Below are 13,362 nucleotides of genomic sequence, written 5' to 3'. Positions count from 1 at the left end.
TGCCTATCACAGTTTCTGGTGCTTTAGAGGTCCTCACGGAACATCTACTGGCAAAGATGAACACTATCACTGAAAATCCCAACATCCCTACCAGACAGATCTACTGCAAGCCAATTTTACAGACGAGGAAATGGTGACTCCAGGAGGGGGGTCACTCAGCCAGGTCCCTAAGCAGTGGTGGGTCCGGCTCCAGTTGGGCTGAGGGGAGATAAGCGGTAACCCCCTTCTGGGGATGGAGGATGGGGGTGAGGGCAGGCTCTGGCGCCCCTGTCTTCTGTGGAGCAGAAGGAGGGATTTCAGGGTGCAAGGTGGGAGCTACAGCATGCTCTAGAGGGTCAACCCCAGCATGGGAAGGACACGGGTCTTGTCTTCAGAACAGCTGGGTTTAGGGCACAGGTTTCAAAAGCTCTTGGGGAAGCCCTGCAGGGGAGGGAGGGGGTCTCCATGCTGTCCCTGCTTGTACCACAGTCCCAGTAATCCCCAGACCCTCCACCAAGGGCTTTCAGATTTGGGTATTCCACCCTACCTACTCCCCAAAAGTCTTTTCTTTTTCTGCTCTGTGCTCTCTCTCAAAACCTGCTCAAGTTCCCCATAATGACCCTCAATACGTTATCACAATTATATGTTACTTGGTTGATTTTTTAAATTATAACTATAGCATACAGAAAAATACACCAAACCCACAGAGACCACTGAACAAAAAGTGAACTCCCACATACCCACCACCCAGGTCAAGAACTGGAGCCTTACTGTCACCCGGAAGTCTGGGGACTGGCCCTTCCCAATCAGACCTCTTCCCTGCCCCTCACCAGAAAGAAACGGTCACTTTTCAGCCCTGCTCACTCCCCTGGTAACGATCGGTATACACCCCTCCACAATTTCCCCAGGACATTTCTTCAGACAGCTCTGAAGCCAGATAGGGGTGGCTTTCTGACCAGCTGTAAACCACGTGGCTGCACAGAATCTGTCCTGGGATGATCGGGACGTTCTGCTATGAAAGGTAAGCAGCTGAGAGGCCCTGCCTCTTGCAGTGTACCCAGAGGGAGATGTCTTGCTTAAAAGGGATAAGGCATATGATGTTTTGTCACGACAGGTAAGCGCCATTTGGGTGCAAGAAAAACAACTATCTTCGCCCTAACGAATTTGAACTGTACTCAGGTGTCAGACACATAGATACAGACATGCGTATTCAAAGGTGTATATCATAAAGTGTATAGAAGTGAGTGTACCAGGAATGCTTTTCTGGAACATTCTTCCCCACCCCTTTCCTTCTTTGCCTGCTTCCTCTATTCCTAACTGCCTATTTTCTCCACGAGCATTTTTGTTAGTTTTAATTTTTTTTAACTTGTTTGACACTAAGACATTCAAAAAGGTATAAAAATAACATACTATCTGATTTCATTTATGTGCATTTGAAAGACGAGCAAAAAGACTAAAAAACTAGATCATCAATGCTGTTAGAAATCAGGGTCAATAAGGGGCACCTGGGTGGCTCAGTGGGTTAAGCGTCCGGCTCTTGTTTTGGCTCAGCTCACAATCTCACAGTTTCGTGGGTTCAGGCCCCATGTCAGACTCTGCGCTCGTAGTGCATAGCCTGCTTGGGATTCTCTCTCTCCGCCCCTCCCCCACTCACACTGTCTGTCTCTCTCAAAATAAATAAATAAACTTAAAAAAAAAAAGACATCAAGGTAATGGGTACCCTGGAGAGGAGGGGCGGGTAGTGATGCTGGTCATGTTTCAGTTTCTGGATTTGGATGCTGCTGGCTACACGAGTGTTGCACTTGTGAAAAGTGATTCGGCTGTACCTTTATGATTGGAACCCTTTCCTGTGTGTAAGTTGAGGAAGACTGCTGCAGAAAAGAACACCAATTTTTTCAGCCTCCCTCTGTCCATGCCTTTGGGTAGGCACTGCCCACACTGATTCTGGGGTTAGCCACGTGACTGGCTTTGGCCAATGAGGCAAGAGCAAGTGTTATACAGGCAGAAGCTTAAGAGGTGCCTTGAACACTGGGGTCTGCCCTCTTATGCTGTTCTGGGGAGCCCTGCAATCAGCACTGCGTGGACAAGCCCGGGCTAGCCTGCTGCAAAATGAGAGACATGTGGCCAAGTCACCTCTGTTGGCCCAGATGACAACAAGCCAACCACCAGACGTGTGAGTGAGGCCATCCTAGATCACCCAGCCTCAACCAAACTGCCAGGTGACCACTGAGATCAGCTGAGCTGACCCAGAGCAGAAGTGACCAGCCATGTCATAAAATCACGAGAGATATGGGGCGCCTGGGCGGCTCAGTCGGTTGAGTGTCCAGCTTTGGCTCAGGTCATGATTTCACAGTTTGTGAGTTCAAGCCCCGCGTCGGGCTCTGTGCCGACAGCTCAGAGCCTGGAGCCTGTTTCGGATTCTGTGTCTCCCTCTCTCTCTGCTCCTCCCCCACTCATGCTCTGTCTCTCTCTCTCTCTCTCAAAAATAAATAAAACATTAAAAAAAAAAATCACCGGGGGCGCCTGGGTGGCTCAGTCGGTTGAGCGTCCGACTTCGGCTCAGGTCATGATCTCACAGCTCGTGAGTTCAAGCCCCGCGTCAGGCTCTGTGCTGACAGCCCAGAGCCTGGAGCCTGCTTCTGCTTCTGTGTCTCCCTCTCTCTCTGCCCCTAACCCACTCACATTCTGTCTCTGTCTCTCTCAAAAATAAATAAACATTAAAAAAAAAAAAAAATCACGAGAGATAAAAGCTTGTATTTTAAACCAGTTTGGGGCTTGTTAAGCTAATATGCATATTAAATTTCTAAAGTTTATTTTTCCTAAAAAAGGTACCACACTGCTAAAAAATCAAATGTATAAATACCATTCTCACCATCCACGGATTCCATATTTGCAAATTCGCCTATTCACTATAATTGATTTCTAACCCCAAAACCAGTATTTGTGGTGCTTTTACTGCCATTCACAGCCATGTGCTGAAAAGCGAAACACTCGAGTCACCCAACACACACTCCCAACTGAAGTCAAACAAGGGGACTCTCTGCCTTCAGCTCTCACAGTAAACAAGTATCCTTCTCACGGTCTATTTTGTACCCCCTTTTTACATTTTTGTGCTTTTGGATAGTGATTTTGCTGTTTAAAATGGCGCCCAAGCATAGTGACAACGTGCTTTCTCATATTCCCAGGTGATGTGCCTTATGGAGAAAATACATGTTAGATTAGCTTCGTCCAGGCAGGAATCACAGTGCTGTTGGCTGTGGGCTTGATGTTAATGTATCAACAATGTATTACAAATAAAAGGTCTCTAAACAGAAATACACATAAAATAAGATCTGTGTCGGGGCGCCTGGGTGGCTCAGTCGGTTGAGCGTCCGACTTCGGCTCAGGTCATGATCTCACGGCTCGTGAGTTCGAGCCCCGCGTCGGGCTCTGTGCTGACAGCTCAGAGCCTGGAGCCTGCTTCTGCTTCTGTGTCTCCCTCTCTCTCTGCCCCTAACCCACTTGCATTCTGTCTCTCTCAAAAATAAATAAACATTGAAAGAAAATAATAAGATCTGTTAATCAACTGACAAAAATGTTGTGACTAGAGGCTTACAGGAACCTAACTTTGTACTTCCTCTAGGAGCAGTGACTCAATATTCACTAATTCAGTGGTCACAGTGACGTTATGGAGCAGAACTACCACCAATGAAAATCGACGGGACATATTGCCACCTCACTACCCAGACTATTTTTTTCCTAAGAGAACCTCAGATGGCTTTGTTTCACCTCTGCAGATTTCAGGTGTATCCCCTCTACAGCTGAAGCGCATGACTGAAGGAAAGGAACCCTGGGTAGGTGGAACTCACCGCTAGAGGTGCCTCGGCGAATCTCGCCTGGGAGGGGGCTGGGGCTGCAGGGCACGGACTCAGTGGCAGCTTTGCACATGTCCTGTAAAAATATAAATAAATAAAATAATGGGACACCAGGGTGGCACAGTCGGTTATGCCTCAGACTTCGGCTCAGGTCATGATCTCACGGTTCGTGAGTTCGAGCCCCACGTCGGGCTCTGTGCTGACAGCCCGGAGTCCGGAGCCTGCTTCAGATTCTGTTGTCTCCCTCTCTCCCTCTCTCTCTCTCTCTCTCTCTGCCCCACCCCATTTGTGCTCTGTCTCTGTCTCTCAAAAGTAAATAAACATTTAAAAAAAAAAAAAAGGTGCCTGGGATACCACGCGGATAAGGATAATCTGAGAAATCTGAGCAACATAGGGGGATCAGAGTCTGAGCTGCTACAGAAGAGAGTTCAAAACATTTCACTCCTAACCATGAGAAAGCATCAGACAAACCCAAACGGAGAGACGTTCTACAAAACAACTGACCAGTACTCTTCAAAACTGTCAAGGTCATCGAACATTATCTGGGAAGACTATGAAACTGGTATAAATCAACGGGGACTTAAGAGACAGAAAGAGACATAAATAAATGCAATGTGGTATATGAAACAGAGAGAGGACTTTATACAAGAACTGGTAAGATCCAAGTAGTCTGTATTTTAGTTAATAGTAGTGTCCTGATGTTTATTTCTTAGTTTTGACAAATGGACCGTGGCTACTACGAATGTTAACATTAAGGGAAGCTGGGTGAAGCAAACACAGAAACTTTCTGTACTGCTGTCGGAACTTTTCTGTCAATCTAAAATCATTCCCAAATTTAAAAGTTTCAAGGAAAAAAAAAAAAAAAGTGTTGCTCAGTGACCTTCTCTGTGATAACTCAGGTCCCTGACGTGAGAAAGCCATCACTGCGGGGGCCTGGCTGGCTGGACAGGTGAAGGCCCGTCCCTGGGTGGGGGAAGCAGCTACCATTTGGTAAAGTGGGGAGTCTGAGAGCACCGCTCCAGAGCCAGTTTCCTTCTCCGTCAAGTGGAGTGAGCAGGAAATGAGTTAAAATGGATGAAGGATGGAGACAGCACCTGGCAGGCTATGGTAAGCGCTCGGTAAATGCCAGCTATCAAAGCTCAACAAGCTCTTCATTCCCAGTGTGGAGCTCGGTACCACATACTATCTGGTAGGTGGCCGCAGCAGGAGTGGTGTGGGAGAAGCCTGTTTCAGAAGATTCAGGGAAGTGAAGATCACTAGTCTAGGGTCACCGTAAGTGGAGGGGCCGAGAATGGAACAGCCATGTTGTTGGCCAAGTCAGCACCTGGGTCCTAAGCGGGGAGCTCCTGTCCTGGGGACAGACAAGAATCCTGCTAATGATGTTATTATCACGGGGAAGATGAGAACTAGTAATGGTAATAGAGAGCCTTTACTGAGGCCCTACTGTTTACACTGTACTGGGGCTTTATTTAACGTAATACAACAACTTTGCGAGATAGGTCTGCCTATCTGCATTCTACAAATGGAGAGAGAGGGACGCCTGGGTGGCTCAGTCGGTTAAGCATCCAACTTAGGCTCAGGTCATGATCTCGCAGTTCGTGAGTTCAAGCCCCACATTGGGCTCTCCACTGTCAGCACAGAGCCCGCTTCGAATCCTCTGTCCCTCTTTCTCACTGCCCTTCACCCTGTGTGTGCTCTCTCTCTCAAAAATAAACATTTTTTTTTTTAATGTTACAAATGGAGAAAGAAAGGCTCAGAGAGGTTAGGCAACACGCCCAGTGTCACACAACAAATGGTGCAGCCAGCCTTGGAGCTCAGGTCTGCCTGTCTTTGCCTCCAAGCCTCCTGCTGGCTCTGCTACCGCTGCTCCACCGCGCCCTAAACCCGGGGACCGAGGGGTGGGGTGGGACACCCACCTGGCGGTGCACCACCTTGGCATGCTTGAGGATGGCGATGATGTCACCCACCACAGTCACGCCCAGCTCATTCATGATCTCTTTGTTGAGATCCAGCAGCATGCTCTTCTGGATCCTACAGGGGAGGGTGAGTGGTGAGGCCACCAGTGCGCCAGGATGGAAGGGCCGGCCAGCTCCCATCTCCCCCCGCCCCCCCCAGGCTCCCCCCACTTCTCCCCGCCTCTCTCCGCCTCTCTCCAGGTTCAGCTCTGTCCCCTCGGGCCCCCTTACCTATTATCCACAAACATCACGGCGTAATTGACAGCAGGCCCGGGAGGAATGCCGGCTTCCTTAAAGAACTGGATCCACTCGGAAGTGGCTGAGGGGTGGACAGGGTTCATTATTCCCATTGTTCTCTCTAGAGAAGAGCAGCCGAAAAGCCACAACAGCAGCCACAACAGCAGCAGCTCCCACAAATTAAATGCTCACTGCATGCCAAACCCTGGCTGAGCGCTTCACGCAGACAGTGGAACTAGGCCCGCGACAGCCCTGTGAGTTCAGCAGCATTAGGACTCCCACACTTGGCCAATGAGGACACTGAGGCAGGGAGAGGTTGGGCAGCTGGCCTCAGGCCACATCGCTAACAGGAAGCAGAGTCCCCAACCCATGTGCTGCTGTTACCGCCCTTCTTATAAGCTCTGCCCTGCCCTGGGATGTGACCCGCAGCGGTCGTCCCCATGCTTGGCCAGTGCCAGGTTTCAGGGAGCTGGGACTCTGCGTTCTCCGCCCTGGTCCCCATTGACAGGCCCAGCTCCAGAGAGTGACGGGATCCACAGGTAAATGGGAAGAAGGGACACAGAGCTGGCCTGTGAGCGTCAATAAAGCCCTCTCCTCACTGTAGGAGCAGCAAGTATAGGCTTTGGAGCTTGGGTTGAAATTCTGGCTCTGCCACTTCCGGGCCAAGAGACAATGGGAGGTTAACGTCTGGTGTGTCAGTTCCCTCATCTGTGAATTTACGATAATACACTCAGTAAGTATTTATTGAGGACTGGCACAGGCCAGGTCCCATTCGAGCCACCGGGGATACCGCAAGGCACAAGACAACATCCCTTCCTTCATCGAGTTCGAATTCTAGTGATAACACTAACATCCTCAGATCACTGTGCAGACTCAATGAGAAAGTCCACATAAAGGGCCTTGAATGACACCTGGCCAGGGGACAACATCAACTCATAGCAGCTGCCATTATTATTATTAGTAGCATCATTATTATTATTCTATTCTACCACCATCACCCAGGCCAAGGTCAAGACCAAGGAGGCACCCACCCATGAAAGTTTATTGTCTGGAAACTTCTTCGTTGGACTCTTGGGTGTGACGTTCAAACTAGGTGTGGCCAATGTGTGTTAGATAAGATCACTAATTCCAAAAGATTTTTTTTTCACATTTTAACACCTCTGAAACTAAGATCCACCTCAGAATCAATGGTGTGCCATGGTTTTAACTGGTGAAACTTTTTCTCAAGGTATATAGCATGGCACCCAACAATCCATGCTATGTTAGATGAGAAGAAGTCTGCTACTGCTAGGCCCATTTTGCTTATCAGACAACTGAGCCTCGGAGTGGGGAAAGAGATTCTGGTCTTGGTGGCCATCCAGAACTCAGGCCAAGCCCAGGGACCACTCTTCTCCCAGGGAGGCCCCTGCCCACCTGGCCACAAGCCCATCTCCCAGGACTGAGGCAGGTGAGGAGCTCATGCCCTCAGGATTCCCCCACCAGCCCAGAGAAGGGGGGCTTTTGCTGCCTTGCACAGGCACCATCCACCTGCCCAGGCATGGGGCCCTGGGTTCTGTTAGCCAAAAGCAGGCAACTTTGTCTAAATATCAAAAGGCACCACAAAATGATTCCATTTATATGAAATGGCTGGAACAGGTAAACATCTACAGAGAACTACAGAGACAGAAAGTAGATTAGTAGGGGCGCCTGGGTGGCTCAGTCGGGTAAGCTTCCGACTTTGGCTCAGGTCATGATCTCACGGTCCGTGAGTTTGAGCCCCGCATCAGGCTCTGTGCTGACAGCTCAGAGCCTGGAGCCCGTTTCAGATTCTGTATCTCCCTCTCTCTCTGCCCCTCCCCTGTTCATGCTCTGTCTCTCTGTCTCAAAAATAAATAAACGTAAAAAAAAAAAAAGTAGATTAGTAGTTTTGAGAGGCCGATGAGGAAGAGGGTAACTTGACTATCAGTTAATGGGTATGGGCGTTTGGGAGGAGTGAGGAAAAGGTTTTGAAATTGATTGTGATGATGGTTGTATAGCTCTGTGGATAAAAACCACTGAGTGGGGGTGCCTGACTGGTTCAGTCGGTTAAATATCCGACTCTTGATCTCAGTGTTGGGAGTTCAAGCCCCATGTTAGACTCCATAATAGGTGTGGAGCTTACTTAAAAACACAAAACCATTGAAGTGTATACTTTAAATAGGTGAACTGTATAAAATGTGAATTGTATCTTAATTAAACTATTATTAAGGTTAGGGGGAGAGCCTGGGTGGCTCAGTCAGTTAAGTGTCTGACTCTTGAATTCGGCTCAGGTCATGATCCCAGTGTTGTGGGATCAAGCTTCGCATCAGGCTCCACGCTGAGTGTGGAGCCTGCTTAAGATTTTCTCTTTCTCTCTCTCTCTCTCTCTCTCTCTCTCTGTCCCTCTCCCCTGCTTACACTCTCTCTAAAATTATTTTTTTTATTTTTTTAATGTTTATTCATTTTTGAGAGACAGACAGAGAGGCAGAGTGTTAGTGGGGAAGGGGCAGTGAACTAGGGAGACACAGAATCTGAAGCAGGCTCCAGGCTCCCAGCTCTCAGCACAGAGCCGAAGGCAGGGCTCGAACTCATGAACCATGAGATCACGACCTGAGCCAAAGTTGGACCCTTAACCAACTGAGCACCCAGGAGCCCCACTCTCTAAAACTAATTTTTAAAAAATCTTATTAAGGAGGAAAAAGGTGCCACATCATTTGGGGGTAGCTAGCTGCCTGAAGCAGAAAGTCAAGGAACTGCTAACATCCCCACATCAGGCCCCCACCATCATTTTATGTCCTACTGAAGAGGAAAATATACTGCCAAAAAAATGGTCATAAGCACCCCCATTTCCGAAATATTAAAGATGGGCAACAGCGTGGGTCATGGACTCAGTGAGGTATGGCTCGCTATACACACCAGGAGACATTCACTAGAATATTCAGAGCAGTCTGTCTGTAACAGCCCCAACCCAGAAACAATGCAGTGGCCACGGACAGAGGCAGGTAAACAAAGGGCGGCCACTCACACAGTAAATACCACACAGCAGTGCAGAGGAGAGAACCACAGCTACACACGGCAACAGAGGGGATGCTCAGATGTTGTGCGGTGGCAACAGAGGGGATGCTCAGATGTTGTGTGGTACAGAAGAAGCCACACACGAGAGAACACAAGGCACGATTTCGTTCCCCCAAGTTCAAAACCAAAGTCTAAAGAATAGGAATATTCTCATTGGTGGTACGACTATAAAAGGCAAGGAGAAATGATCACAAAGATGAGATAATGGTTGATTCCATCTGGAGGAGTGAGGGGGTTGTGACTGGGGTGGGCTCTGGGGAGGCTGGCAACATTGTATTTCTTGGCCTGGATGGTTCCTTTTTAAAACCTTTGTATTGAACTAGAACATACCCACATACAAGAGTACACATAGGTTGATAATTTTCACAAACCAACACACACCAGCACCCAGATCCAGAAATAAAACATTTCCAACATCCCAGAAGCCACTCCCACCCCCCCCACCCCCCCCACCAACTCCCTATGTAGTGGTGTCTCGAGGGCAACCACCACCTTCTAACGGTACAGATTGGTTTGGGCTGTTTCTGTGCTTTACGTAAATGGAATCGTGAAGGATGTATTCCAATGTTTGCTTCTTAATTGCTCTTCCGACGTTTTATGTACTTTTCTAGATGTACAAATCTCAAAAAATTGCAAAGCTGCCAGCTGACCTCAGTGCTTGGGCAATCCCAAAATACGGGCTTAGAGAATACAGAGACACAGCTCATGAGAATAATAACGGCTAACATTTGTCAAGAACCATGCCCAAGATCTGATGTGCAACAAGCTCTCTACTCCTTACAACATCCTAGGATGTAAGGAACTGTTAGTATCTCCATTTTATAGGTGAGAAAACCCAGGCGCTGCTGGACTTCATGACACAAGTTCTTTAAGGCTAGACCATGCTGTCCGGAGGCCAACACACAGAGCGGAGAGGCCCTGGCCCCGCCTCCACGTTCCTCAGGGTACAGCTGTTCCTGCCAGTGACCTGGCCCTCCCTCCCCCACCTCGTCTCCCCTCACCAAGGTCATACCTCAAAAAGGACAGTGGGGAGAGGGAGCCCAGAGAGAAGACCACAGACTCACCCATAGTCACTGAGACCATTGTCTCCCTGGCCCTGGTGCTGCTCCCGGGAGCCTGGAAGACAGAACGAGGGGAGAAGGGCCCATGAGTCGCCACGGGCTGCGAGTGTACGTACGTCCCTCCCTTGCTGCCTGTCGGTCTGCCTGCCAGAGAAGCGTTCCTGGGCTGGGGGCTCACAGCCCAGGAATAGCCTGGAACAGCTGGCAGGAAGTCAGCCTGGGACAGAGCTGCCACCACAACTATCACTGCTGCCTGGGACAAGGCCCAGGGACGGCAAATGTCCGCAGCTCTGTTCCCACACACCTCAAAAGTTTCTGGCTGGAATGAGCAAGGAAAAGAAAGAAAAAGAAAACAAAAGACACCCCCGCTCAAGACTTTAACCATAAATGCCCACTAGTCAGCCATTCCCAAACTGCTTCCTGACAACCTACTCTGCGTGTGGCACTATTCTAGGAGCTAAGGATACGGAGGGGAACAAAAACACAGAGTGTGGCATCTAGGTGGAGACTGGGGAGAGGGGAAGACAGAGAAGTAAACAGGCAGAACAGATAAGGATACGGTGAGTCAGAAAGCCTTCGGTGTCATGGAGAAAACCTGGAGGACCAGGAAGGGAGGGGCTGCAACTCTAAACAGGGTGAACAGGGGAGACCGTTCTACAGTGACATTCAGAGACCCGAAGAAGGTGGAGGAGCGAGCCACGTGGTTTTGTAGAGGAAGAGTGTTCCGGGAAAAGGGACAGCAAGTCCAGTGCCCCGAGGCAGGAGCCCATCTGGCATGTGAGGGGGACCGCACGCACGGAGCCGTTGAGACTGCGCGGCAGTGAGTGAGCGGAGGGGAGGAGAGGAGGGGGAGCTGAGCGCAGACAGGTGGCCCACCGCCTCACGAGGGGCCTCGGAGGAGAAATGGGAAACCAGTGTCCACTTAGGTAAGACTGCAGGTCCCCGGAAGCTGTTAAAGACATACCAGCACCAACGGAGGAGACCTTCCCCTGAACATTAAGAGCAGGGCTGAAAGGAAACTAAAGGGAAAAACTTCCTTGCCTGATGGGTCCACATTATCGGTCTCCAGGACCACTCGTCCCACGCTGCCCAGGCCCAAACCTCCCACTCAGCCCTCCTGTCCTTCTCCAGCCCTGCCCTCTCCTCCAGCCCCTCTGCCCTCTTCTACCCACCTCAGCCCCCGATTCTGATCCTTCTCCCTCACCCTTTCTCGGCGTCCTCCACAATCTGCCCCTCCCTGTCCCCATTTTGACGGTACAGGAGAGACAGTAGAAGAGTAAGGGCCCTGGAACCAGACTGCAGGGTTCAAATCTGGCTCGACCACATGCTAGCTGTGTGGTCTTAGCAGGTTACTTCACTAGTCAACCTGGCGTCTTCATCTGTAAATAGGGACAGGGACGGTCCAGATGGTACTACCCTCGAAGGGCTGCTGTAAGGCCAGGCGAGTTTCTATGCACGGGGTACCTGAGGCAGTGCCTGCGCATTCCAACTCGTCTAGAAGCAGTGGCTGTTCTTATCTCCCAGGGATCCCGCCTTAGCCTGTCCTCTAACACCCAAGGGCTTTCCCTGCCCCCCTGGTTTTCCCACAGCAGGTCACCTGGGCCCAGAATGCTTTCTTATCCTGTCCTCCTGGCAAGCTCTCCTTCACTCTGCTGGCCTGGCCACCTGCTTTGTGAAGCTCTCCTGAAGTCACCAGATGTGAGACTCTCTCCTCTACCTCCAGCGAGGGTTCATCCTGACCACCTCTGGCTTTGGTTGCATGTCTTATTGATGAACGTGACCACAGACATCACTCTGCCCCGTACTTGACTCCTAAGATCTACTTTCCCCTCTGGATTTTGCCACTGGCCAAAGACCGCACAACCAGCATCTCTCAAAGAGCAGGGCATGGCGAGGGTTCGATATGTCAGACAGGAAAACAAATCTCACGTACCGAGCACTGACTATGCACCAGGACCGGAGCCAGGCATCGTGTCGACACCTCACAACCTCCTCATGACTGAGCACTATTATTAGCCCCATCTTAATCGATGAAAAAAAAACGACTCGTCGAGGTATAGTCATTTACCAAATGCCACATCTAGCAAGTGACTTTACTGGGATTTGAAAACAAGTTCTCCCGGATTCCAGGGCCCATTCAGTAGCTCTTGTTGAATGTTTCCTCGGCAGGCACTGAATATACACAGTTCAGTGTCTCCCCACAACCACCTGGGGAACAAAGTTAAAATGATCCCCATGTTTGTTTGTTTGAACGTTTTTTTATTTTTGAGAGAGAGAGAGAGAGCGCGCGCGCAAGCAATGGAGGGGCAGAGAGGGGGAGAGAGAATCCCAAGCAGGCTCCATACCATCAGCGCAGAGCCCGATGCGGGGCTCGAACCCATGAACCATGAGATCATGACCTGAGCTGAAATCTGGAATCGGACGCTTACCCCACTGAGCCACCCAGGCGCCCCTAAAATGATCCCTACGTTACAAACGAGAGTGGCAGGTCCGGGATCACACAGCAAGTTAACTATAAGCCAGGACTTGAACCCAAGTCAGTCCAATGACTATGATTTAACACTGGTTGAGCGATTACTACAAGCCAGGCACTGTGCTCAGTCTTGGCAAGGTTCCAGTTAATGCTTACCAGAAGCCTTTGAGTACTGGTATCCTCTCCCTACAGCTGCAGAGGTCACCCTGCTGGACTCAATTGCCTCTCTCCTTCATTAAAAGCCCATCTCCAGCGCTGACTTTCTGAACAGTGAAAATTGGAATGTTAATAATAATAGAAAATGACAATTCCCCAAACTCAAGAAATTACCACGTATCAGACTCCCTTGCTAAGCCCTTTTTTAAAAGGCTTGGACCTAAATCCTTTTACCACTTCTGAACCCTGACCCTGGGGCAAGTGGCTGAAACTTTCTGGATCTCACTTCCCCTCAACTCTAAAACAAGAAGGATAGGAGTATCTATTCTTACAGTGGTTAGAAGGATGAAGCAAGTTCATAAACACCAAGTGCTTACAACAATGCTTGGCAGGAGATAAGTGCTATGTACATACGCATTAAATAAATGCACCTTCGGTGAGCTAGAGAAAAGGTAGGACAGTCACTGACTTTTGTCAGTCCCGTGCCAAATGCAAGTGAAGAACAGAGTATAACTTGATAGGGTCCGTGGCATTGTGGAATCGCAAAGCACAGGTTATTTCAATCTCTTTCAGCT

General features: G+C 49.6%; 1 protein-coding gene across 8 annotated transcripts in view; it reads right to left on the bottom strand.

The window, feature by feature from the left end:
* Positions 1-13,362, bottom strand: part of CE2H19orf47 (chromosome E2 C19orf47 homolog) — a 36,405-nt gene that overhangs the window by 21,870 nt on the left and 1,173 nt on the right. For 2 of the 8 annotated variants that reach the window (XM_078438435.2, XM_060651131.3), the window contains exons 2-6: positions 12,788-12,894; positions 10,162-10,213; positions 6,020-6,107; positions 5,750-5,864; positions 3,828-3,909 (exon numbers count right to left, since the gene is read on the bottom strand). In XM_078438435.2, coding sequence (XP_078294561.1) covers positions 3,828-3,909; positions 5,750-5,864; positions 6,020-6,107; positions 10,162-10,180 — 304 coding nt within the window. In that variant the 5' untranslated portion in view covers positions 10,181-10,213; positions 12,788-12,894. Of the gene's footprint in view, positions 1-3,827; positions 3,910-5,749; positions 5,865-6,019; positions 6,108-10,161; positions 10,537-12,787; positions 12,895-13,362 lie in introns of those variants that run through there. The other 6 variants (XM_060651130.3, XM_060651125.3, XM_060651128.3 and 3 more) reach the window with 4 other exon arrangements.

The sequence above is a fragment of the Panthera onca genome, chromosome E2 (genome assembly GCF_046562875.1).
Source record: "Panthera onca isolate mPanOnc1 chromosome E2, mPanOnc1 haplotype 2, whole genome shotgun sequence".
NCBI classification, from domain to species: Eukaryota; Metazoa; Chordata; class Mammalia; order Carnivora; family Felidae; genus Panthera; species Panthera onca.
Note: the sequence above shows the minus strand (reverse complement) of the source record. Positions and strands in the feature narration are given on the sequence as shown.